General features: G+C 41.8%; 1 protein-coding gene across 5 annotated transcripts in view; it reads right to left on the bottom strand.

The window, feature by feature from the left end:
- rasgrf2b (Ras protein-specific guanine nucleotide-releasing factor 2b) overlaps positions 1-26,732 on the bottom strand; it is a 59,953-nt gene that overhangs the window by 18,405 nt on the left and 14,816 nt on the right. For 4 of the 5 annotated variants that reach the window (XM_037778820.1, XM_037778821.1, XM_037778823.1 and 1 more), the window contains exons 2-15: positions 18,577-18,683; positions 16,597-16,744; positions 10,766-10,855; positions 10,486-10,622; positions 9,230-9,346; positions 9,018-9,097; positions 6,840-7,033; positions 6,636-6,745; positions 6,436-6,554; positions 4,130-4,290; positions 3,969-4,035; positions 3,110-3,246; positions 1,599-1,681; positions 1,006-1,254 (exon numbers count right to left, since the gene is read on the bottom strand). In XM_037778820.1, the coding sequence (XP_037634748.1) occupies positions 1,006-1,254; positions 1,599-1,681; positions 3,110-3,246; positions 3,969-4,035; positions 4,130-4,290; positions 6,436-6,554; positions 6,636-6,745; positions 6,840-7,033; positions 9,018-9,097; positions 9,230-9,346; positions 10,486-10,622; positions 10,766-10,855; positions 16,597-16,744; positions 18,577-18,683 (1,799 nt within the window). The remainder of the gene's footprint in view (positions 1-1,005; positions 1,255-1,598; positions 1,682-3,109; positions 3,247-3,968; positions 4,036-4,129; positions 4,291-6,435; positions 6,555-6,635; positions 6,746-6,839; positions 7,034-9,017; positions 9,098-9,229; positions 9,347-10,485; positions 10,623-10,765; positions 10,856-16,596; positions 16,745-18,576; positions 18,684-26,732) is intronic. The other variant, XM_037778822.1, reaches the window with a different exon arrangement.

Genomic DNA, 26,732 nt, shown 5'->3' with positions numbered 1-26,732 from the left:
ATGACACAGGTAATCTGAAAAATATCATGTGCCTCTGTGTCCTCCGGTGCTCCTAACGGCATCTGCAAGATTTCACAGACCGGAGGAAAACAACCAATCAGAGCCGAGCTGGAGTCTGCCGTCTCTGAGCAGCTGTCAATCACTCGCTGACTCTGACTCTATAAATCAATATTCTGTTACTGTAATACCTATTTCTCTCCTCAAATGTTTTCAGAATCATCTTGTAGTGTACTGTTTAGCTGTAAAATGAGAAAATGTGTGACCCGGCAGCCAAGTTGAGATCTGCTGAGGAAATACCAAGCACCGCCCACCAGCCGGAGCACAGCCAATAGGAACGCTCTCTCTCTGAAATGACTTGTGAACGACCTGAAAACAGAGTCATGAGGAGGTGCAGAAGTCTAGTTTTCTCTCAGAACACTTGAATTACAATATGCTGAAAGGTTATTATGGAATTTTCTACCCAAAGAAGCCAAAAACATTCTGCCTACTGCAGCTTTAAGTAAAGGTTTAACGCCCCCGCTACCCTTCCTGTACACCTCTGGTCTCTGGATGGGTCCTCCCTGTTCTCCTCGGTGAATTAGGCTTTACATACAAACCTGCCCTTGGGCAGAGGAAAAGACAGAGCTTTTCCAGTTGAAAAGTTAAGTTAAGTTAAAGTCAAGGAAGGAATATAAACACACAATTCTGATGCAGCCAGAGACCTAATAAGAGAGAGAGAGAGAGAGTATGAATAAAGTAGAAAGAGAAAGAGAGAGAGAAACTCTTATATTCCTATGGCTGTGCCAAAAACCTTGTTGAATCATCTGTTCTGCTGGCCTCCACACACACAGGCTGGTATGTATTTCAGCCAGTATGTATTCAACCTTGTGGACAGAGAGGCCAAACACAGACTACATCCAATAAAACACTCTCAGCACGCCCATGTAACGCAGATACACATCCTACATATACTTCACACACTCTGTGTTTGTGAATGCATATATCTGTGTATTTGCATCGTATGACCTGATAGGTATGGAGGAGAAGGGCTTCTTGTAGATGTCGGCCAGCTTGTCCATGACCACCGTTGCCGTGGTGAAAATCCTGTACGTGTGCAGGAAGGTGTTGAGGAAGTCTATGGAGAGGAAGCGCAGGTCGGTCAGCCTCTCGAGCAGCCGCTCCACGCTGGCGTAGCGGATCTGGGGGACCTTGCAGGAGTTGAGCGTCTTGCTGAAGCAAATGTCAACATCATCTTTATGGAGACGCATATCGGATCTGATGGACACACACGTACACACAAACACACACACACAATCGAGCATGGGTGACTGCTGGGCTGCTAAATAAGGAAAAGGTTATGAAAGTAGCTGAGCAAAAAACAGCCAAGTAAAAAAAATGAATAAAGAATAAATATATTCCAAAGAAGGACACTAAAAATAAGAGTGGATACCAAAGAATACTTTTGAGCAGAAATAAATAAATATATAAAAAAAGCATAATACATAACATACAGCGTAACAGTTTACAGTACATCAACACAACTGTAGCAATTCCACCCAGGTATGCAACACTGGCATTAGGAGATGGGTGTTCCTATTCACACACACAAACATACTTACTTGATCATATGAGGCACAGTGACTTTAGAGTTCTCCTCAAATACACTGGTCATCAAGCCATTACAGCGGATATTATCAATACACTGCAGAGACAGAGAGGAAAATAAGATAAGTTAAGAGAGAATAAAGTGAAATAATGATAGTATGAGATGGAAAAGTGAGAATATTTGCAAGTTGTTCTCATGTTTGTTCGACCTACAGAATTTAAACAGCTGATTAGACGGTTGTCAGGCTATTAAATAGGCGTTATCAGTCGCTATAAGCCCCATAGATGTGGGTAAGTAGGGGCCTCCTACACCTACTAGTAGGTTTAATCATCTATTCACATGGTAGATCACTGAAAGAAGGTATAACACCCGGGCCATACAGAAAAGCTTAAGAACCGTGTGGTAATTTGTAAATAACAGTAATAATCCATAATTAAAACCCTGTGCTTTATTCATTCATGGAGCCCTGCAAGTCACTGCATGTTCTACAACACTGTCCTGTAAATATTTCAGAACAAAAGCCTTGTGTTAACAAATTAAGTCATTCTCTCCACAGAAAAAAAACCTGCTAGAGCACTTTTATTTTGAAACAGAAGCAGGAAGTGTTGATTTAAATCATGCAGCCTGTGTGGATGCCGTTTGTCATTTTACAGCTAAACAGTACACTACAGGTGAGAAATAGGCATTACAGTAACAGAATATTGATTCATATTTGATCAGTGCTGCTTAGTTTGACCGTTTGGTTGGACTTCGTGAATGATTTACAGCTGCCTCTGTTGAATGAACAGCGAATAGGAACGCTCTCTCTCTCTGTAATGACCTGTGATTGGTCAAAGTCTCCCGTCACGGGCTAGATTTTTTAAAGCCTGAAAACAGAGCCATGAGGAGGAGCAGAAGTCTAGTTTTCTCAGTCTCATTCAGTCTTCTCTTATTATGGAATTTTTGCCCAATGATGCCAAAAACATTCTGCCTACTGCAGGTATAAGTTTTGTTTTCATTTTTACAACGTAGTAGGCGCAGTAGGTCCCTATGGACCCACATCTATGGTGCTTATAGCGACCGATAACACCTACTTAATGGCCTGATAACAGTCGAATTGGGTGATGATGGGTGGAGTCTGTAACACCATTAATCATCAGAGATTTAGTGATTTACTTTGAAATAATCTTTAATTGTTTATCTGTGCGCTCCCACTGAATTAAAACAAATGCTGAGAAATATTTCAAAAGTCAGGTTGATTGAGGAATTGAGGAAAAAAGAAGCCATTTTAAACTGTGAGTGTATTTTTTTGTCTGATAAGAATTAATCCAGTGTGATATGCTTGTACGGTGCTACTCTGTTTGTGAAGCACCGAGGCAGCGAGCTGAACTCACCGCCCCGGGGGAACTGCACCCGCGTCTGTGTTTACTTATCACTAAGCCTTCTCAATGCCCAGCGGAGACTCGCTCCCGCTATTTGGTGGTTCTTGTTATGCTGTGTGTTTGTCTGTCTGTGTGTGTGTGTGTGTGTGTGTTTGTGTGTTACCTGGCTAATATCACTGGTCCACGCCGCTTTCTCCTGCCGCGACGGTGCCAGTAACACCACAGTGAATGAAGGTGTGTCTGCTGGCTCCACTACCAGCTTAAAGTCCAGCTGGCCAAACACCTGACCGCCAGCTTTAGCTGTGTGATGGAGGGAAGAGAAACAGCTTTTACAGTGCAGCAATCCTCTTAATGATGATGATGGTAAAAAAGAAATGCTTGTGCTTGTACACACACACACAAACACACACACACGCACGCACACACACACACACACACACACACGCACGCACACGCACACGCACACGCACGCACACACACACACACACACACACACACACACACACACACACACACACACACACACACACACACAGAGGGTTAATTAAGTGGACCTGCTATCTCCATCCTACGCACCCCCGAGGCTTAAGTGTAAAGGTGTGTGTTGAAGTGTGCACATGATTGTCTCAGCACTTGTGTGTGTGTGTGTGTGTGTGTGTGTGTGTAGGTGTTTCATCAATCTCCCTATTTGCATCCTCAGAAGAAGAAAAAAAAAAATAATGGACAAAGATCATCAATGTCAAAAGATTAAAACCTGACATTTAAAGGGGTGAGCATCTGATATTTAAAGGGAAGTAATTTCAGGACACTTATCGTCTGACACCTAATTAACCTCCGTGAGTGGTGAAGGGCCTAAATGAGCCAATAAGAGCTGCTGCCTGTGTGTCGACCAGCGTAAACTTTAGGGCTACTATCACAATACTTGGTGCCGATTCGATATGTATTGCGATTTTTAAGTATTGCAATAAAAAAAATCGTGATACATAGGTGAATCGATTTTTCCCCACCCCTAGTAAACTTACACTCCTCGTCGCTGGCATCTGGTTCCTCTATGAGGGTGCAGTCAATCAGGGACAAAACTCCACCTTGCTGTAAGAGTTTAATTATAACAACAGTTCATTTTGGTTCAAAGTTGCGATCAATTAAAAAGTTCATTTCCACTCTGAGGCTGAGATGTTCTCACCTTGAGAAGGTGCAGTTTCCCCCCGGAGCTGCGTGTGCAGACAAGGAAGTGTTTGGTGAAGAGGAAGCACTGCCGTTCCCCTTCCTTCTTCAGAGAGAGGGCACCCAGACGGACCTTGCTCAGCTTCCCTCGCTCCACCGACGGCAGCTGGATCAGAGAGCCTGAGGAGCAGGAGGGGCACAGGATTACATTACATGTCATTAAGCTGACACTAAGCTGAGGGCGGTGTTTGCTAAGCATCTGCAGCGGCACAAACATACACGTGTAAAAGCCACATTTCTGTACTCGCTTCTACACACATGTATTTTGAGTGTGCACCTGGCAGAGCTGTGTCACATTTTAGGGGATCTATTAGCAGAATGCAGATCTATCTATCTAGCGGTAGTCGATGTTACCGGTGTTACATGGTGTTTGTGCATACTCCGACTACATTACATACCCACCGCCCCCACTGTTATTTCGCTTTTTTTTATAGAACTAAAACCCATTTAGTTAATTTTCACGAATCAGCAGCGTGTTATCAATACATAGTCGGACAACGGAGGCTACAAACTGAAAGTGAAAGTGAAAGTGTCTCAGCACAGAGTCAGATTTCACACACGGGATGAGAGAGAGTTGACAGACAAGGCGATGGCGGAGGATTTGGTGTCAAAGTAAAAAGCAAAAGTGCAATATATTTGGCAATATTTCAGATGTAAATCCAGTGCTATAAGGGAACCATAACGTCAATGATGCAATCGCCGTGTGGAGGATGGAGCGGTCACAGCCGGTGTGCATCAGGTGGAAACCTGCGACCTCGCAGCGAAAGCTCGACCGGAGAGGCCAGACACACAGCAATCCGACATTAAAGATCAAAGTAAGCGCTTTACAGATATTGAGCGCCGTCTTTTCTTGTAAAATGTCCGGTGTAACCAGTAACGCCTAGTTTTCAGTAGTTTATAATCATTTGAAACTAAGAATCGTTGTGTTTTCGTTATCTATCTACGTTATCTTTCTTTCCTATCTACATAGGGAACAGGTCCTCTTCACAGAGTCCGACATGTTGCTCTGACATGTTTCTACAGTAACACTGGCTTTGGCATTTTGCATTTTTGCGCTACCTGTAGGCCAGCATAGTTCCCCAACACGTTTTGAAACTGTGGTAACGTGAGCTGCAGAGTGAAAAACCGTGGAACCGCCAGCAGCCGTCTGACGTCCGTTGCTCTTAAAGTAGACTTATTAAGGTAAGGATGGCCTCTGAGCGAGGTGAACAGCGTTACCGCAGTCTAGGAAACAGAGGTCACCTAAATCCTACAGACTGTACTTTTAAAACAGACAGATTCAGTGGCATAAAACTGAATCTCTGCTCGAAGCAGTCACCTTGGATCAAGAGAAGACATGCACTGTCAAAACTGGTGTCAGCACTTCAGGCGTAAGTGACAAATCAATCTCATTAGGGTTTGCACACTGTAGCAATTAGCACACTTCTTAGCACACATGGTACAGATATGGTTCAGTGTCTTTCTCAAGAGCACTTCAACAGTGTGAAGATTTTGCAGGTCTTGGAGACAGAGACAGTCCAATTAAGACACTGGATCCTTATTGAACTGTCTTTCCAACCACGTGTTATATGAAGTAATGGCTGATAAATAGGCTACAGTACACTTATGTGGTATATTTGAGATTAAGGTGATCAAGAATGACTTTGTTTTGTTAGATTAGGTAGGCTGTTGGTTCTGGCACCATGACTCCACACTGAGGCTTTAGCATACACCAGTGATCACAGGCAATCCCTTTATCTTCACAGTAAGAGAATGAGAACTTGTAGTGGCTTTAAATACATTTTTACATTACATTAATTTGATGTACGCTTTTACCCAAAGCAATTGCAAAACGTGCATTGAAAGTGAAGACAGTACAGTAAGTGCTTAGAGGTTTCATTGAGTAAAGGGAAATTGGTTTAATCTGAAAGTTTAATGGAGGAAACTACAAAAATGTATATAAAATTCAGGTTTGAACTGCTTGGGAATGATTCATTAGGAAGATATTCTTACTTTAAATGATGCTAGTTGTTACTATCGTTCAGAATAATGTCTTTGAGAAGTTACAGCCAATTTGTAGAATCACATTTTCACCGGGCAAGCTCACAGAGAAACAAATCTCCCCCAGTGGAAACTATTACAGTAGTTAAAGATCATGTTCATGATTCAGTGGCTGAGCTCCACCAAGGTACCGTGCCTGTGCTCTCAGATCAGGAGCTTTTCCCGACAGTAAGAGCCTGTCGGGAAAAGCTCCAGAGCTCTGCTGTCTGCTGAGCAGTGACTTACCCTGCCTGACGAAGGTCTGGCTGGTATCCAGCAGGATGTCACAGCCCTCCACTATCATCCTCTCTATGGCCAGGTTCTTACGGATGTTCTCCGTGTCGCTCACCTCGTCGTGCATCACTCTGGGCACACACAAACGCGCCAGTTAGTTCAAAGTTCAATATCAAAACGTATCAGGAAAGTTCTGCGGTCCCGACACATACCTGGACAGTTCCTCTAATTTGGACTTGGCGAATTCAAGACTCTTGCGCTCCACATGCTCATGAGGCGTGTGTGCCAACAACTCATGCAAGGTGATGATGTAGCGAGGAATCTTGTAGGAGAGAACAGCAATGTGAATAAAAGGTTATTAAAACATATAAATTAATTGACAATGCATTTGTGCAACGGTGTGTTTGTGAATCTACCTGGAACATGGGGTACGTGAGGAAGGTCTCCAGCATCCTTCCCTCACAGGCGGCGTTGGACTCGTACTGTTTCAGCAGCTTGTCAAAGTCTCTGTTCTGCTTGCAGTTGGCCAAAACCTGCAGGCTGTACTGATGGTTACGCACAAACTCCTGATAGATGTTCAGCATCGGCAGCAGGATGTCAAACAGGTCAGCTAGAAGAAAAACACACATACACACAGATATACAGTTTAAATACTATTATACAGCACAGTATGTAAGTGACATGACGGGATGTATTTACCACTAGCAATTCATCTCATCACAAATCATCAAGTCAAATAGCAAAAGGAGTAAGTCTCTTTATAATAATATAATACATAAATCATTAATTAAGTACTATAAAGTTAAAGTATACAACTAAAAAGCAGAGATGCTCAAGTCATGCTTCGTGTCGGGGTGCGGCATCGCCCTGTCAGGATTTATTTCACAACAATGACCGACCTGTACATTATCCCTTACTTTTCGCGTTAACTTTGACAGCCCTAGTAGCTACATATACTGAACATACAAAATACATATTTGCAGAACTGTCTATGAACGGCCATGATGTTAAATGTTTAATTTTTGTGCTACGTTAGTGAAGTAATTGCGGCATGGCTCCATCTCCTGGAAAGTCAAGTCCGTTCAGTTTCTGTGGTTTGATGTCACAAAAGTTGACAGAAATTCATGTTGTCTCCTTTTTTTCTGTAGTGATATATAGTTTTTTTATTTAGTTTCAGTTTAGTAAAAATAGTTTTCACTGATTATTTTCATTTTAAGTTTTAGTTTTAATTTACTATAATAATCCTGATTTATAAGTAACTGCTGAAAACAGCTGAAATATTTCATTATCATATTAAAACGACTCCATTTGGAGTCAAAATTATACAATTTAGTTGTTTTTTTATTGATTTTATACTGTGCACAATGGTAGAATGTGATGATACACAGGGTAGATGTCACGGCCAAAGGCTCCATTGTGTGCACATAGCCTCCTGTAGTGGATATCAGTAGTATTTTATAGTCAGATTCCCTTTCAAGAGGTAGAAAACCCATTTGGCACACTTTAGGTATCCAAGTGGCCAAATAGAGAGTCCGCCTGGTCCTATCCTGACTAAAACCTTTGTAGAATCTATGTGCTTTGTGTTATTTATATCTGCTTTGGCACAGTTGTAGTTAAGGAGTTGTTGAATGAATTCAGTGGCATCTCTGTGCATGGCATCATTGCTATAATGGTGTTATCCACTGTCTAATCTAGAAAACATTTTAGGCGAGGATAAAAATGAAAATTTTTCCTTTGGTTCATCACAATTTACTCAGACATAGTAACAGTCACAATGTTACTGACACTGGGGATGAATTCTCTGAGGTCTTACCTCTCCATAGAGACCAAGATCATGCATATAGACCTGGTAGTGGTGGAGCTATTCTTTTTTTGTTTTTTTGTGTATGTCTGTCTAGGCGAACCACACCTTCCAGCACCCTAGGGCTTACGAGGTTAAAGAATGAATATAGCCTGATTTATTAGACACTCTGGATGAAGTAGATGTTACGTCCTGATTGAAAGGATAAAAGGATGAAAACAGTGCAAGAAACAGATTGAAAGATCCTTCATTACATCAGTCACAGATGGATGCTTCTATTCATTTGAACATAATCTGTGTGGGGTTAAGAGCATGCTGTATTGGAGGCTAAATATTTTAAGGAAACAAACAATCTTTATTGAGGAATTGATTTGATGTAAAACACATCAAAATTCAATTCAGCGTCAGCCTGAAGCGGAGCGTCAGATAAGCGTGTTTAATCAGTCGACCCCTTTTCTTTTTGAAGTTGTCACAAGTAATCTGCTGTCGTGTCTTTCAGCGGTCTATCTCCTAGGTGATGCTTATCGGTCAAGGGGGGGGCTTCTGTTTTAGGAGGTGAATTTGTGGGATGCCTTCTGGTCTGGGTCGTCATTGTCTGTCAAGACAATCAGCGAGCTCGTTGCAGACGGAGATAGGGAAACGAGCGTGTGTGTGAATGGGGCAGTAAAACGTCAAGACTGACGTTTGAATGACACAAGCTGGACCACTGAAAACCTGACCTTGATGTCACTCCGTGGCTGCAGAGTGTTTGCATACTGTGTGTGTTTGTGTGTGAGGCGAAGTGACAGCTTACCCAACACCAGAGTTGGCCAGTTGGCTATCCTCGCCTTCAAGCCTTGATGGAAAATCTCATGTAGGAACATGATGGTCTCACTGTGTGAAAACAAAATGATATTTTATTGTTTGTTTGTTTAATCCTCAGTATTTGCCTCTGCTCGTGCCTCCAGCATAATTAACACTTGAGTGATTCAGCTAATAGCAAAGATGGACAGAACATCTACACACCTGTTGAGGAAGATGCTGCTGACATCGTCGTGGTTGATGGGGGGTTTCTTGGAGCTGGCGGCCATCCTCAGAGGTCTGAGGAAACAGTTGACCAGGATGGAGAGCTGGTGGACGTACCTGTCATCAAACACACGGACAATCAGAAAAACAGTCACATGTATCACTAGATAATGTCTGGGTTTAGACTTAAACAGTGAGATATAGCAGATTCCCCGGCAAAGTTATAGAAACATCTTCAAAATGTATACAGTATATGAGCAAATAGTGACAAATATAAAGACATTGTTAAAATGTTGTCTGTTTTTATTCGTTCTAACTGAGAGTAATGAATAATGAATGTCTCTCCCTGTTTGCCCATTACTGTACAAACACATTACTAATCTTTTCTAGTGTGAAAACATCTTTTGAATTCACCAAGTTGCGATTTGCAACACAAGATAACTTTGACATGTTTCACAATAGATCTCGTCGGACGCCCGTGATTTGCATAAAGTAGCCTAGACCTCAACTTTTTTTGTTACCAGGCTGTAAACATGTTTATTTCTGCTGTAAAGTCGGGCATTTTAACACGGGGGTCTATGAGGATTGATTCTCTTTTGAAGCCTCAAGTGGCCATTTTAGGAACTGCAGTTTTTGGCACTGTAGGGCTGCACGATGTTGGCCAAAATGATAATCACGATTATTTTTTATCAATATTGAGATCACGATAATATATCATGATTATTTATTAATTTTAGGGACACTTCCACATTTAAATAAACCGAGTGCTGCTTTCACTTATATGTTGTGCTACATTCCTGCTAATGTACAAATGTACAAACTCGGTTTTTATTCACAGAGCCTCTCCCAGAAGCAAAACAAAATTGTACCAAAACTTTACCCAAAATCAAATCAACCGACCACCGCTTTATCTTTCACATTGTGCTATATTCCTGCTAATTACAAACAAATCTCTGCATCAAAATAAGACTCAAAATAAGGTTCTTCTTCACCTGAATTCAGTGCATTTTCGTTTTGCACGTCTGCTCTCTCTTCTACTCTGGATTGCAGCTGCAACATTTTAAACGTCAATATCTCAGTCGATCATCTTCATTTAATTGCGGGGAACTCAAAATCGTGATCGCGATTATTATTCGATTAATTGTGCAGCCCTAACCGGAGGTTGCTGTTTGGTTATGGCATGTACTGCAACTTTTCAACTTGTCAACTTTTCTAGGGTGTCTGCTGCTTCTGTACTCCATAAAGTATTGACATACTCTGTCTCTGCCTCCACCATGTTGAAGACGATTTGGTTCCTCTTCCTCATGCTCTCGGCGTGAGGAGAGCAGATGTAGTCCTGGACGATGATCTTCCACTTCCTCCGACAGAGCCACCCACGCATGAAACTCTGCACCTGAGGACGTACAAACCAGGTAGCTTTTAGACACAGTCACACACATGGAGCGTACATACTGTGCATGCAACACTTCCCAGGTAAGACACAAGGATTGCAGAAAATCACATAAAGCCAACAGTAAGAAGAAAATATTTATTCACCTTTTTGATCTTTTTGATATCCGGGTCTTCATTTTCATTGTTGACATGGTAAGGCCGCATTCGCTCCTTAGTTTTGTTCAGAGCTATAATCTTTAAAGAGAGATTCAGTCACAATCAATATGAGCATAATGTGGATGACTAAATAGCGGCACAAAACACATTCAATTACAGTAAAATCCCATTAAGTAAAGGATAATGTACAGCAAGCCGGTCATTGTTGTGAAATAAACACCAATAGGGAGCGGAGCGATCTTGCATCACTCTGAAAGGGTTTATTTCACAACAATGACCCGCTAGCTGTACATTATCCCGCTTGTTACAAAGCTGTACGGTCTGTTATAAAGAAATAACAGACTGCAGAGCGCCGTGATTGACCAATCAGAATCGAGTATTCAACAACGCCGTGTAATAAATAGAAACAATGGTCTACTGAGGTAGAGTAGGAAGTCAAAAGGATATTATATATATTTCCTAAAGGGAAGTAATTTGGTTGAAGGTTGAATGTGTGATAGTCATGTTGGTGTGTTTGCTGCACGAGATCGACATCAGACTTCCTTTTCTTTGACACTCTAGCGCCTTCATTCAGAAAGGGAGAATGACCGGCTGCTATCAGCTGCTGACAGTAGGCAAATGAAGGCTTTGATGCCCTTGATTACCTGCAGTGCATTGTGGAGCACAGCGGGTACTGACGACGACGTATAATCCTCTGCAGATTAATATATTTATAGCACAAACCGATCTATGGAAACCATAATGTCAAGGCCTTTTAAAGACGTAATCTATCTAATTATGACAGTTCTTCGCAGCCGTGAAATACTCTCTTCAGACTGCTGCGTCAGATTTGTTGTCGCAGGTGAGAAAAGTTCATCTTCCACACATCACAACGGGAATACACCAGGCAAGATACTCAAAAATGTTATTAAGCCGTGGAAAAAAAAAAAAAATCTCATTTCACATAGTAAACCTAATAATAAATATCACCACGTCTCTTTAAATAACAGTGATGACTAACTTCAAACGTAGCTGGTAAAAGGGTTTTCTTGGCAACGCTATGTTGAAATGAACCCGGCCTGCAGAGGTTGTCTCTAGTACTATATTACTTCCACCTATTTGCTTTTCTACCTCCAGGCCTCCAGACGACATCATCATGAAAGATGAAACCAAAGCAAAGCCACACACACACTTTCATCTTCATTTCCTTACTCACCAGCGCTACCATGCAAATGGCAGCAGAGAGGAGCCAGCCTGCCAACTGTTGACAGTTACAGTGGCTAGTTGGTTTAATTATTCATAAACACAGAGCAACACACGTAAACAAACAAACCAGAGTGTGTTTTAATGAGATGGATCACCAACCGGCTCTCAAAGTCTAATCCCTTTTTCATGAGAAGCCCAATTACACAGGCAAATGTTTCCTTATATCTTTTGTTTTGCATTTTCATTATCAACTGTAATGTAACCGGTGAGATATGATCACAGCGTGTAGCGACGAGAGGCGTCCACACTTGTTGCTCTGAGGTAGAATTACAGCTTAAAGCAGTAACAGGCTAAACACAGTGTTATTTCTTCAGACAGCCGATACAAGTATTTATACGAGCCATTATTGACACAGATGAGCCGAGACAGAGCTGGAAATGGCGGCGGAGCTGTGATTTATGGAGATGTTAGCAGCTGGCCCAACAAGCAAGCAGCTTCCCTCAAGGCCAACGGCTGCTCAGACCACAACTCAGTTTCAATCAGGCACATGTTTATTAGGGCCGAGACGATTTACCTATCTCCCGATTCAATACTATCACGATACTCGGGTGCCGATTCGATATGTGTTGTGATTTATTGAGATTTTTGTTAACTTTTTTTTACTGTAAACCATGGAAAAAAGTTGAATCATACACTTTTAGGGAATTTTACTTTGGAAAATATCTAAATTAATGCAGCAAAATATTTGATTTTCAGCATGTATGTAATCAGAGATATCCTGAAGGCAAATATATCAACCCACAAATCAAAGAATAAAGACATTTCCCTCATAAATTAGTGGTATTTTCTATTTAATTTATAAGGGACATGTCATGTTTTATACTTCTGGTGAATATAATCCAATCAATCTTATTTCCATATATGTATGTTGTATATACAGTTCCCTTTGTTAACACCTTATTTTGAAAACCGGACATAGTCACACGTGTATACTTCCTCTAACTTCTCCAAGTCCGTCTCTAGCTCTCCCGTCAGCTCCGTTCTCTTTATCCATCCATGGTCAGCTCCATCGGGGCCATTTCAATGCATTTAACATAAATGTAAGTATATGGGTGTTCTACAGTTGTAGCGTCGGCCCATTTGACCACGGAGGTGAGAGTGACGGCCGACTCCTGTCCATGACGGAGTAAGCATGCAGCTTTAGCCGTGATGTCTAGCTTTGCTTTTCCTGCAATGTGTGAAACCCAAAGTGTTTCCATACTTTACTGGATGTGTAGTGATTACCACGTTGGATTTAACATGTGAGGGTGCAGGTCGTATCCACGCAGACCCTCTAGGTCCCCAAATGGTTTGACTGATTTAGAAAGTTTCTTCACATTTGTGCTTTAGGTAAGCCCAGAGAACACCAAAGGACATTAAAAGTTTCAGTTGTGGGCTCACATGGTCTATTTTACTCATGAGTAATACCAAAATACTAACTTCCCTCCAGGAAACTTTCACAAAAAAGGTCAGTTTTATGTTGCGCCCAATACACACTCATTTTTGGCTGGGAAATACTGAATGGTTGAAATCATGAATAAACAAAAAAAAATTGAATATTAATATATATATATATATCATGATATGGCAAATTAATGCAAAATCATATATCAAACTGTGCTCCACTGTTTTGCATTAAACAAACTGTTCGTAAATGTGCAAAACAAAGTGACTGACAGTGACGTCAGGATCCAGAGTAGCTCACTTATTGTTTACTTCTATTGATCTAATTACCATAAACCAGTGATTACCGGCTGTTGTGTGAGAGAGAGAATTGTAATTAGTTCAGATAAACAGCGTCGTAGAGGTCAGTTGTGTTTTATGTGTGTTTGTGTGTGTGAGCGCGCATGTCTGATTTATCCTGCTGTGACGGCGTAGCAGAAACGTGTTGCGTTCGATAAGCGTAACGGTTTAGCAGCAATTTGTAAGGAAGCTGATGGGATGTCTTTATTGAGCGGTGGGCTTCTCCTCCCACACTCAGAGGTGAATGAGCACCGCTCACACCCACTCCTCCTCCGCTGCCATAAACACAGCTGTGAGAAGAGAAGACACACACACTGCATACCCACAGGGATGTATATATATATATATATATACTGTATATGGCAGCAGAGTTGTGTGGGCGTGTTGGTGAGTGAGTGAGTGATGCCAGCTTTATGTATTCACATACTTGCCAACCTTGAGACCTCAAAAATAGGGAGGATTTCTAAATCAAATCAAATTAGAGTTTCAGAGATTTTGTTTCCTGCATTCTGGTGATTTTTAAAGAATGAAAATTAAATAAAGTACACTGCAACAGCATTTAAAATTTTTAGTACTTTTAATTTTACTTTTAATTCTCAGGAAAGAATACAGAATAATTCGCCCCTCTGGCATGAATTTGTGTGAATCTCTGGTAGGAAACTAGGCTAATATTCATCAGTTTTAATGCATTCATTACCTCCGCCAAGGCCGAAGGCCTAGGACGGAGGTTATGTTTTCACCGGCGTTGGTTTGTTGGTTTGTTGGTTTGTTGGTTTGTTGGTTTGTTGGTTTGTTGGTTTGTTTGACTGTCTGTCTGTCCGTTAGCAGGATTACTCGCGATGGATTTCAGTGTAATCTTTTGGAGTGGTCGGGTGTAGCACAATGAACAATCCATTAGATTTTGGTGGCGATCCAGATCATGATCCGGATTCAGGAATTTTTTTAAGGATTCTGAACAGCCTGAGCATTAAGACCACAGGGTATAACACATGCACAGTGTAACTGATGATGCATTGATGACGAGTGATCCTGCCTCCTTCTGTGAGCAGAGAGATACGTGTGTGGATGTGTGGCGAGACATCGAGGTGCGGCTGCAGCTGCTGGCCGTCCGCAGTGAGAGAGAACATAGCGGTAGTTTACGGGATGAGAGACAACGTAGTGTAACGTTATACAGACATAACAAGGCTGCTGAATGAGAGAGGCATCCGCCGATACGTTACACGGAAACACACCGTGTTAATAATAAGCCGACCAGCTCACGGTACCGCCAGCTGTGAGCTGTGATCTGTTTTTAAAGTCCCGCACCTTGGTGGAGGTCTGCGCTCTCCAAGTGCCATTCTAGTTCATTTTTTTGCCCCTGCTTGAGTATTTCTCTCTCTTAGTACTCTTCATTTCTCTCTCCTCTCACTCACTGAAGGTCCTTTCAGACACAACGCAACAACGGCACCACTGCGCCCTGAAACCTGTTATTTCCAATGGTTTGCGCCACGCCACTGCAGCTTCATGCTGCATCGAGTAAAGCCCAACTTTGGTAGCTGCACGTTGTGATGTGCGGCGAGTGCAGCTCAAACCGTGTTGTGTCTGTGAGTAAACAACATTAGGTGTGGCTGTATTGTTGTGTGGGTGGAAACAGTAGGGCTTATACACGCTGTACAGCGCCAGTAACAGGTTGAGATCACGAAAAGAAAAAAAGGTGTGAAAATCCGTCATAAATCGTGAGAAATATAGGAGAATTGTGACCCCGGGACGAAACCGAGAGAGGGCAATGAAAAACGTGAGTCTCCAGGGAAAATTGGGAGGGTTGGCAAGTATGTGTATGAATACCGTTTTTCAATGTCTGTAAAACAATGAGGTAGAAACAAGTTTTTGGGAAATGTAGTCTTGCAGGTTCCCTGTGGAGATTTTGACCACCTGTAGCACTGTGGAGCAATGTTTTTATTAGTGGGTCCCTGCTTTATTTGTATCGTTCAAGCGCAGACAAGACAAATATGCAAACGCAACACATTTCTGCCTCCGGTTTCATGTTATTCCGCTGATCAACAATAGCCAGCGGTATCGCTCAAAGACATGCAGTAATGCACCAACAAAGGCAGGGAAGAAGAAGACTGCAAGCATGTAAATATGGATGTAAACAATGCACGGATTAAAACATTAAAGAAAGTAACTTTGCAAATGTTTTATGAGGAAGGAAATGCATTTGTTAGACGTCAAGGATACACACAATGCGTTTGAGTAACAGTGAATGTTAACGTCAATGTGTTTGTTCACGAGAAAACTCAAAAAACAGTCTCTTTTTACTTTGAATTGAATATGAGCAAATACCCCAACGGGAATACAACATAAAACTAAACCTGGGTCTAATTTAATTAATGACCCAATATAAAAATTAAAATAACGTTAAACTGGGTGAAAAATAACCACCTGTTTTGGTTTAATTTGTGACCCAACAGAAATGTAAATATGACACCATTACTGGGTCAAAATAACATATTGGTATGGCTGAATAACCCAAATGGAAATAATATAAATAACCCTGAACCATTTTTGGGTGTGACTGGTGACCCAGTGGTTTTAATGCAAATGGGTACAGGGTAAACTTGACCTCATACTGGGTCGGTATTTGGTTTAATTTGTGACCCAACAGAAATGTAAATATGACACTGTTACTGGGTCAAAATAACATATTGGTATGGCTGAATAACCCAAATGGAAATAACCCTGAACCATTTTTGGGTGTGACTGGTGACCCAGTGGTTTTTATGCTCATGGGTACTGGGTAAACTTTACCTCATACTGGGTCGGTATTTGGTTTAATTCATGACCCAATAGAAATGTAAACATGCGTGCTTTACCTCTGCTTTGAGCCTCTCGATTTCTGTGTCCTGATCTTCCAGCTGTGTGCGCAGCTGATTGGCCGCCACCTTCTCAGTCTCCACGATCTGTACGAGGTGGATGTATTTCTGCATCAGCACCTCTCGTTCAATGATGATGTCGGAGTAACTGAAAATACAGAGAAGTCCACAAAGTTATTAATTAGTTATTATTATGCATGATTGTGCATAGTTAATTCATCACACCTTTTTTATCTGTTCAAATACTGTATAATATAATCTGTTAATACTCTTATCAACATGGGAGTGGGCAAATATGCTGCTTTATGCAAATGTATGTATATATTTATTATTGGAAATCAATGAACAACACAAAATAATGACAGATATTGTCCAGAAACCCTCACAGGTACTGCATTTAGCATACAAATATGCTCAAATCATAACATGGCAAACTGCAGCCCAACAGGCAACAACAGCTGTCAGTGTGACCCCAAAATTTAGCCCAACTTTGGAGCGTGATTTAGCCTCTTCCCCTAGTATGACATGGTTGGTAGCATTGGACTCCTTAGGTTTTCTAGTTTCATATGATATCAGTAGTGCCACTCCAGCCCTAAAACTGAACCTACCAGAGCCTCTGAAAGACAGTAAAGTCAGTCAGGATCGTGCAGGTCTCAGAGGGTTAATAGGTGCATCAAAGCTACAACAGTGAGGCGGATATGTCAGTCATACTCTGTCTCAACATGCCCACACAGTCCAAAGAAAAGGTTTAATCAGGCGCAGGTGTGTAGGGCCTTTTAATGGAAGGGGTTACAATGTAATGTGGATTCAGTCGGCCGCTTAGTTCCTGATTTCAAAAGAGGTTCAGAATCTGCAGTGACCAATACAAGCAATACACGCTTCTTTTGAAACTCTCAAATGCACATTATCTTTTTCAGGACGACCGTGTCCAAACTGCAAACCTCAAACCTCAGATTAGGGTGACCAGGTGTCCCACTTTACGAGGGACTGCACAGCATTTTTATCTCTTGTCCCACATATTGAGACGATGTCCCACATTTTCATTGACTCTAGTTCTCAAAAGTCAAACCGCTGCAGGACAGACGCTTTATTTTTCAAATCTGTTTTTTATTCTATGAAGGCTGTCATCACGAGGCTGTGTTTGCTGTCAAACTGCTCACACGTGGGTCAAGTGCAGGTTAACATTTCACCGTCTTTGCTACGCTACGCCCAACGGGGAAAATTGCGAGTCACCGCAAAGTCACAAAGCTCTGCAGGTTTAGGCGGAATATGATGGAAACTACCAAAAAGAAAAGGAAGAGCAGCTACAACAAAGACTGTGAAATTACTTATAAGTATTTAGAAGCCGGTGGAAGGAGAGGGGGGGTATGACATGAAGCGACAGAGATGTGCCGATCTCTGGATGCATTCTGGCAAAGATGTTTCAAAGATAAGGGGCAGAATAGAAATGTTTGTTATTTAAGTTAGATAGACTTTATATCAAAATTGTGGACTACCTCTCAGCCTTGGTAACGTGTCCCACATTGTCCCACTCAAACATACTCTTGGTCCCACATTTGGTTTGTTGGGATCTAGACCTTAGATGTCTGAACCTCTTTGAAACACACCAACAAGGAGGAGCTTTCAAAAGTTGCTGCAGTAACTTCATGCCACAATAATGTCAGTTTGACAAAAAAAAAGAGATGGATTACTGCGTATCAAATTTTCCAAACCTTGCAAGTTTCATACCGCACTGAAATAAAGTGAAACTAATGGAAGGAGAAACAAAGGGCAGAAAGTGAAGTTTTCTTTGGAACACAATCAGTAAATTATATTTAATGGGCTATAATATATATAAATGAAAAACCACCAGTGTTATTGCTCTCTAATCTTAATGTTCTGTCACATCACATCAAACTGTGGTCATGCTGTCTGATGTCATATTTCCTGCTGTACAAAACAGAGCACACAAACACCCTTTATGCAGTACTATGTGTGTACCTTGCCTGCTGGATGGCCTCCACCCATTCATCGCACTCGCTCTCCTCCTCCGTCCGCAGCTCCAGAGGCTTCTGTCCGTCATGACCAAACACGATGAGGAAGTAGTGCTGCAGAGAGAGAGAGAGAGAAAGAGAGAGATATAAAGAGAGAAAAGCTGTTTAAATATGTGACCCTGAAGCCTAACACATCTACAACAAAACAGCTCAGTGGTGCCAACAGTCTCACTTTACAGCTCAAGATGTTTCGGTGGCTTCTTTGAGATGTGAGTCACAGCTAATCAGACATATGGCGCTCACATATGGAAACATGGCGTTAAACTACATTTGCTTTTCACGCTCTTTTCTTGCCCAGATTCGTCCCATATAAAGTACCACATGAAGCAGGCAGAGGACACAGACAGGACGGCGTTATGGTCCGTGCCTCTCTTCTCCACCAGCCTATTATCATCAAGATCAATTATCCCGCTCCCTGTCTCTCTTTCTCTCTCGTTTCCTGTCTGTCTCGCTTATTATGCTGATGAATTCCCCTGAGTATCTGCCTTCAAAATACTTCCCCACACTTACATACAGACACATGCAACACACACACACTTATGGCATTTAATAGCTGGACGGGATATTCATTAGAGATATCTGCAACGTCATTTAATGCAAGATATCCCTAATTCTATTTTGACCAGGCAAAACTCTAATTTTAGATATCCGTAATTACATTTTGACTAGTACGATTCAAACTACTTTTGCCATTCATGTGTATTGGGTTTCTCATTACAGATATCCACAATGCAATTACAGATATCCGCAACTGAATTCTGACTAGTCATAAATCCAGTTTCAGATATCTACAATTTAATTCTGATTAGTCCGAATTTCAGTTCAAGATGTCTTTAATTCCCCTCAATTGAAGATATCTACATAATAACATTTTGACTAGTAAGAATGACGTTGTAGATATCTCAAACTGGAGTTACGGATAGTCAAAATGTAATTACAGATATCTTGACATAGAGTTTTGACTTGGTGAAATGACGTTGCAGATATCTGTAATTAAGTTAGCAGCTACGGCAAGTGGGACGCGGAAGCTTATCAAACATACTATGGCACTGCAATGCAACCAAGCCCCCAGGAAGAGCGCCGGTCGTTGATGCCAATTTTCATAGCGGCCAAAAGGCGGTACTACAACTTCCGTGTCCGTCATGTGATGCCATTGGGCCCCAAAAAGACTTTTCCCCATAGACTTACATCGGGAAAGAGATGTCTGTAACTCAGCGGATCATTTGTTTTTTGGTGAATCGACTCCCCAGTACGAACACTCTAATAGCCCTTATTTAAATCATGAGGTCCTAAAAGTTGTAAAATGCAAATGTTCGATTCACCATCTAATATCGTAAAACTGTCCATATTCAAAATCTACACAGTTGATTTCTCGCCTCAAAAATATTCAGGATTGAATTTAGTGATGAAATACAGTAGCTACGAAAAATGTAAAAAACAAGCCGTTTTTGACTGATGTTGTAACCGTAGCCTGTAGCGGTCCAGCGCTTTGCATTGTGGGATACAGTAGGTGAGGTAGACTGGGCCAATGCATACTGGAGATTTTTTTCCAAATCAGTACGACATCCTGGTACTTCTGGCATACTGATTTTGCTTTTGCCCGCATACTACTACATGCTACATTTTGGCCAAATCAGTAGGTACTACTAGTATAGTATGCAGTTTTGAATACAGCCACACTCGTGCACAAAACACGCCTCCAAAAAGTGGAATCACTTCCTGTATTAGATTGTGCTGTCAAACTTTACAGGCATTGTGCATGTGAGTGTTTTCTGTTCACCTTCCAGCTCTCTCTCAAACCTGAACTACAGAGATCTCTAACTGTTGTTGTGACCAGTCAGAAATGACGTTACAGATATCTGGAATAAGAATTCTGACTAGTCAAAATGCAGTTATGGATATCTCTGAAGTTAATTCCTTAGCTATTAAAACAGCTTGTCATACACACCTACAGTAGAGCACACACACACACACACACACGGATAGCAGGCATTATGTGAAGTGATAGAGGCTTTTATTCAAATGGTCATGTCCCGGGGCACTGGGTTACCAGAAGAGCTGCTATTCTTAGTCAGGGAACACAGAGAAGACTGCATGGACTTTCTCTCTTCTCTTCTCATCATCCAACCACCTCTCTCCTCCTCCTCCTCCTCCTCTCTCTCTCTCTCTCTTTGCACTCCACCTATCATCCCACTCCGCCTCCTCTGCCCCGCTCAGCCAGCATCCTCACTTCTCTTGTTGTGGGAACCCACTCCTCCTCCTCCTCCTCCTCCTCCTCCTCCATCATCCATCCCCACATCTCTTCATACTCTCTTTGTGTCTCTCTCAGTGAGGATCCGCTGAACCACACTGAGTCCAGAGGAGAGACGTTTTACCCTGCAGGAGGACGGACGGGCTTCGGCCCCTGCAGTGAGAACAGAGTCACCAAGGTTACTCAGAGACCCTCCTCCATCTCCATCTCCATCTCCATCCTCCTCTCCCTGCTTTTTTATCTATCTGTCATTCCGATTCACTGGCTGGCTGGATTTTATTACATCAACAATAATCTGCGCTCTAACCGTCTTTGACAGGGAGAAAGAGAGAGAGACAGAGAGAGAGAGAGAGAGAGAGAGAGAGAGAGAGAAAGAGAGAGAGCGAGAGAGCGCTTACATAATATTTCTTAACCCAGTACATATTTCTAAATTGTGTCACAGCCTAACAAGATAACATTTCCATGGCAACGCAATATCCGACGCTTCCGCTGTGTTTTGCACTTCCATTTGCTGCCTCTATTCATTTAATGCTTTTATTGATCCATCCTGCAATTTTAGACGCGAGAAGGAAGCAGCATTAAGTAGAACATCAAACAATCTAGCTAATTTAGAGCTCCAGGTGGATATTCTGAGCCTCTGCACATTTAAGATCACACAGTATAGAGATGGAGTTGATGGTTATTGAGTGCACATTACATCTGCCTTTTATAGCCTTATTAAAGTCATAAACATTTTCACACCATGTTGGTATTGATTCACATAAAGTAGTTGCTTTGATCACACACAGATGTCCCTGTTGTTATTATCACATATACAGTGATGACAATGAGAGCGACTGTAGTGGATTCTCCTATTTTATGTTCAATGGTGGAAGAAATGGTCGTTGTAGCAACAGCACTCTGCTGCAATAACAGCCTGTTCTCATTCCCAAGGTGTCAAATACCGACGCTTTGTCACGGCCACACGAGGTGCCCCTCAGCGCCGGCATGAAACACACCAGCCGTTCCATTAACTACAATGTAAACCCATCCGCTGCAATACTAAACGCTAAGGGAAAGTGACATAAACTTCAGCTGAAACGGAGATCAGTAACGTTACTGCAGCCCTGGCTAGTGCCACTGAAAGAGCCCTCCGACAGGCACTGTCCAGCTGCAGCTCTCACCTCTCTGATCACCTGTCTCTCTTCCTCTGCTGTCTCATTCAGACCGTTCAAAGAAAGGGTCGCTAAGAAAATAAACGCCGAAAGCATTACTTTATTTTGAAGCCCACGTTATAGCATTTTTCTACGTAACTTGCCGGTACCTTCTTCTAGCTATAGCTACGTTACTGATCTCCGTTTCAGCGGCAGTTTCTGAAATGGGCTGTTTTGTCCTTGGTTTTAACATTGTAAAACTCATCTTTACATCCAGGAACAATACAATAGTGTCCTCTGTTTTGTTTTCTTCTGTCCTGTGTCTCCTCGGTCTTCGTCTTTCACGGTTTCTACCGTTGTATCTGTGTTACTTAGCCGGGCAAACCATGCTTGTGACGTTACGGGTTAGAGTACTGCAACGAAAGGTGAAACAAAGCTGCTTTTTTCTTTTAAATGCTGACATTTGTCATGTTTGTTATATAATTGTTCATTAGAGTGGAAATCCATAACTTGGTTGAACGTTTCACTTCCACTTTAAAGTTGTCAGTTTGTATGTTTAAATAAGTAAAGTCTGCTTTATGCATGCTTTATATGTGCCATATACTCCTACTACGCGCTGCAGCAGTGACCCAATTGCCCCCAGGCAATCATTAAAGTTTAATGGTATCACATCCTTTATAGTAGATTTTTGCATCATGCTGGACCTCATGGCATTGAAAACATTAACAATGCAGAGCAGTGAAACACACTGTAACGCTGTACCGTGTCCTCATTAGTCAAAGAGGAACACAGTGAAAGCAGTAAGAGGTCCGACTCCCTCTGAGCTGTTAAAACACGCAGCTTCCCAACTCAACTACAGCACCATTCAGGACCTTTCTCTCTCTCTCTCTCCCTTCAAATCAGCTCAAACGTAGCCTCCATCCCTCGGGGCCTTCACTGTACTGTAAGAGATTTCATTTAAACAAATAAAGACAGAGGAAAAGCAAAAGAAACATGGAGACAAAGAGACAGAGACGCTTTTCTACTCTTTATGTCACCAACGACCAATTTTCCACTCACCTTTTTTCACCTAATCTGAGGAACAGCTATTATAGAAAATGAGACTGACAGCGTGACACAAAGGAGTGTGTTTTACCACCACTGAGCGAGACAAGGGTACAATGAAGGAACATTATTCAGACGCAATTTCGGGTCAGTCATTTAAAACTGCTCGCTGCTGAGAACAGAGGTGAGCAGTGAGACTGAACGTTGGGGAATCATACCGCACACACCCTCAGGTTCACGGTGGCGCTGTGATGAAATTTCTCTATTAAAGATTAAAGAGTCAAAGATGAAACCGGACTTGGTTGTAATAGATTCATTAAGCAAACGATGGCCGGGGGATCCAGAAATACTCGCGTGTTATAAATATTTAAAAGCAGAGATGACATCGTGTTGGGATCCGCTGATGATTAGGGGGACTGGAATAGCAACTAATGATGCAACACTGCTGTCTGCTTTGGTATCGGCACTGATGGGAGGCCAAATTGTGTTGTACAGAACCACAGATGGACCTCGTGTTTTTCTCTCACTCTCTCAGCCTTTCACAGCGACTGGCATTTTACTGCTTTGATGTTGTTCACTTCAATGAGTAGAAAAAGGGACGAGTGCTGACAGTGTTAAAGGTTTGATCCCCACTGGGACTAAAAGTGTGTACACAGAGAGTTCTGAAAGGCTAAATGATAATACAGAAAGTGCCACATGGAGCACGTATAGTATACAGTATATAGTTTAAGTATAGGCTACAGCTGAACGCAACTATAGGAAGTACAGTTTATCTGCCATGATGGTTCCTTTTGCAGGATTTACATTAGTTCCCCCCCGCGGGTTTTTAAAAGACCAGTATGTTCTTAACTACAAATCATCTGTACTTTTGAGTGCATGTTATACACTTACGGATCTTTAGCCACATTGTTCATGCTGTGTCCAGGTAGCCATTTGTTTCTATTTATTTCCACACAACATGAAATCCAGTGAGCCGTCTCTTTAAAGACCTCTATTCTCAGGACTCCTGGGAATAGAGGTCTTATGTGACAACACCTGTGTGAGTGGATTATACCATGAAGGGACTAGGGATGTCACGAGAACCGATACCAACTTGGTACCAAAATTCTAAAAATGTGACGTAACTAGTTTTCTTCGGTAGCGAACGATGCCTGTAATGGTCATTTGGTGACGGAGCGGAGGTACTGGAGATGCGATTCTTCCGGATCTAATGGGGGCAGTATACGCTTACAAGTGTTCTCATCTGCCATGAAATGAAGGAAGAAGAAGAACGCTGTAACAGCACGGAAAAAAACAACAACACGAGACGTGAAAGATGCCAGCTGGCTAGTTAGCCAAGCTACGTGCAATGAACGAGAGCGAAAACGCTAAGCAACTGACTAGCCAGTTGTTATTATTTTCCGACACACCTCCAACTCCGGGTAGTTTGTGAGCTGCGGCAGGGAATAAATCCGTCTCTGTTGAGTGCAAAAGAGGAACCGTTTCTCTGATTACAACACACACAGAGGAAGAGAGACTTCATTCTCTGCTCAGGTAGACATTACTCCTCTATATCTTTACTTAGCAAAATAGTTGTTTGCTGCTATATTAATGCTCTGAATATCATATAGAGAACCTTTAATGTTCAATGTAATGGACTGTGCAACTTAAGCAAGTTTCAAATGTTTGCTATTTTCATATCATACTGGAACGATTAGAAATCAATAGCTGAATAGAACAGTAGAAAAAATAGTCACATTTCTAAATAGGGCTGGCCCGAATGCTTCGACCGTTGCCATAGTAATCTACCTCCAATTCAGCAGTCGAATGCTTCGATTTATTGTTTTGTTTTAAGTGTAATGTAATGTAAAGTATGAATCCCAAAATAGCCCATGAATTAGGAATAATCCCAAAACATTATTCACGATTCATATTCAAGATTAATTATCCCTAGTTATTCTCCGAAAGATATCGCTGATGTTGTGTTTAGAGGTGCGAGTGTGTACAGTAGTGCTGCAGCGGCACTGAAACGGAGGAGATGGAGACAGGAGAACATGTCAGCCTGCTGCTCCACAAAGCTTCGAATACCTTTGAATATTTCTCACCGAAGCCTGTTTTGAAGCCCAAAAATGCCAAAAACGCAAATGGTATGCGGTACAGCCCTACTTCTAAAACACGACAGTTTGCAAATGGTTAAGGTGCGTGACCTGTACATATTTTGCGGAACAGTAAATGGGCTAAAACATGCAAAACCACTGGCATGGTTATATAAATATAAGCATGAACGTAAGGGCGTTCACAAATTCTGAGAAATGTTTCATACAAATAACCTAATAAAAAAACTGTGTTAGACGCGTAGGTCAGAAAAATAGATCGTCACGCCTTGTCTCACCTCCATCAATGTCAAACCTCTAAGGTTGGCCTAACTTTGAACTTTGAAACCTAGTTTGAACTTAAATTGAATAAAAGTGAGTATTTAGAAAAGACACTGCCGTCCTTGAGCAAAAAGATACAGCAAGCAAGTATGCAACAGTACAAACACAAACTGTTTCCATGAAGGAACAAGAAAGTTACTCCACAGCAGCTATGAGCAAGTGAAATGCCACAGTTTATAAAATGTAACCCCTTAAAACTCTGACGGCCAGCCGGCAGGCCTGGACACTATTCTGTCTTTCACAAGTTGTTGCGGGCTCAGTTTTAAGGGTAGAGTGAAAATACTGGTATCATATGAAACTGGAAAACCTAATGAATCCATTGGTACCAACCATGTCATGCTAGCGTGTTGGAAAGATTGCTAAATAACGCTAGCCCAATTGTATTCACGTGTGATGATGTTAGTCCCCATAGTAGCCATTTCATTGTAGTGAGACCATTTTTTGAAACGTGACCTCACTGTATAAAATGACCTGTGGTGACCTCTAGGATAATCACAGCCTCATGAAACTTTGCAGCCACAAACTAGTGACCTAGAGCATTCAGAGGATGGATGGCTTTTCTAGCTAGATTGACAATAAGGGGGTTTCTGAGCAGTTTTACACAACAGAAGTGCTCGCCATCCAATCGCCGAAAGATGCAATTCTTGCAGAAATCTCTAAATGTCAAAAGTTTTTGATATCAAATCACAGCATGGCTTTTTCTATGGTGTTCCTCAAGGTCTCGGTGTCTCAATGTGGTATTTTGGAGGGATTATTGATCATTTTTATCAATTCTCGAGTGGTAAAAAATGGTTAAATTTAGCACCAAATCTTGGAAATCTTGGAATGGAAAGGGGTTAATCCGGTGCTGAAGAGGAAACCAATCACAGGTTGGCTGATAATATGTCCTTTGTCATCTGACAAGTTTCAGAAGTTTTTGTTTCATCCTATTCTTTAGATCCATATGTGCTGATAACAAAAAAATCATTAACAAGCGGTTTTAACACAATGGTCTCCGCTGGATGCTGCTGATGTATAATCCACCTTTGCACTGCTGTGGTGAAGCAGGGACTGCTCAGTGATCCTGAGCCCCGCAGGGCGATAATTACCATTAGAGAGGAATACAACAGAGAGGAGACCACATTCATGTGTGTGTATGTGAAACTATAGAGGGAACTGGATGTTGTGTGGGAGTATATACAGTACACACACACCATGTTGTGTTTTCAAAAGAATAGAAGAAAACAGAACTACAAAAGAACCGCATGTAGAGATCACAAGC

This window comes from Sebastes umbrosus, chromosome 8, assembly GCF_015220745.1.
Source record: "Sebastes umbrosus isolate fSebUmb1 chromosome 8, fSebUmb1.pri, whole genome shotgun sequence".
In the NCBI taxonomy this organism is placed as follows: domain Eukaryota; kingdom Metazoa; phylum Chordata; class Actinopteri; order Perciformes; family Sebastidae; genus Sebastes; species Sebastes umbrosus.
This window is presented reverse-complemented; position numbering and strand designations above follow the sequence as displayed.